Source organism: Capsicum annuum, unplaced genomic scaffold, assembly GCF_002878395.1.
Source record: "Capsicum annuum cultivar UCD-10X-F1 unplaced genomic scaffold, UCD10Xv1.1 ctg44807, whole genome shotgun sequence".
Taxonomy (NCBI): Eukaryota; Viridiplantae; Streptophyta; class Magnoliopsida; order Solanales; family Solanaceae; genus Capsicum; species Capsicum annuum.
In genome coordinates, this window is record NW_025852368.1 from 4,004 (window position 1) to 4,565 (window position 562).

A 562-nucleotide genomic window follows, 5' to 3' on the forward strand; every position below is an offset into this window, starting at 1 on the left:
TCATGGGTTTGGAATCGATGCCAGCAGGATCAGGCAGTAAGCCCCAAAAGGCTTCAGCTTCTGAAACTTGGAGCAATGTGGCAGACAAACTTGGTGCTCGACCTGGCAGATCTGATAAAGAAGATATTGATTTTGAGATGGCCGAAATAAAGAATTCAGAACCAGGTTTGGAAAGGTTTAGAGCTAAATGTGCTCTCACTTATCCTACTAGATATTTTTCTACTTTGGAAGATGAAGAAGATTTAGTTGGGAATTCACTTGATCACCATTCAACTGACAGCTACCTCTCCAGCAGTCCCAATAGTAGCTCAAGTATGGTCCCTGATTCGACATTTTACTATTTGCATACTTCCTTTCTTTCCCTCAAATACATAAATTAAAAAATAAGACAACTCTGAACTTGGATTTCATGCATCCATGCTTCTAATAAATATGATGCTTGTTTTCTTCCAGAGGACAAAGTGCTTGCTGAATCAGTGGACTCAGTTGATGATGAACCACTCTTTCCACAACCTGATAGAGATCTTTCGGATTGTGAGACCTCATTATCCACCAGGAGGAG

General features: G+C 40.6%; 1 protein-coding gene across 2 annotated transcripts in view; it reads left to right on the forward strand.

Annotated features, from left to right (window-relative positions):
* The window catches only part of LOC124892209, a gene marked incomplete at its 3' end in the record, with an annotated part of 1,610 nt that extends 1,051 nt beyond the window's left edge, over positions 1–559 (forward strand). For both annotated transcript variants that reach the window (XM_047403585.1, XM_047403584.1), the window contains 2 exon segments: positions 34–312; positions 454–559. In XM_047403585.1, coding sequence (XP_047259541.1) covers positions 34–312; positions 454–559 — 385 coding nt within the window.
* Between the last annotated feature and the right edge of the window lie 3 nt (positions 560–562).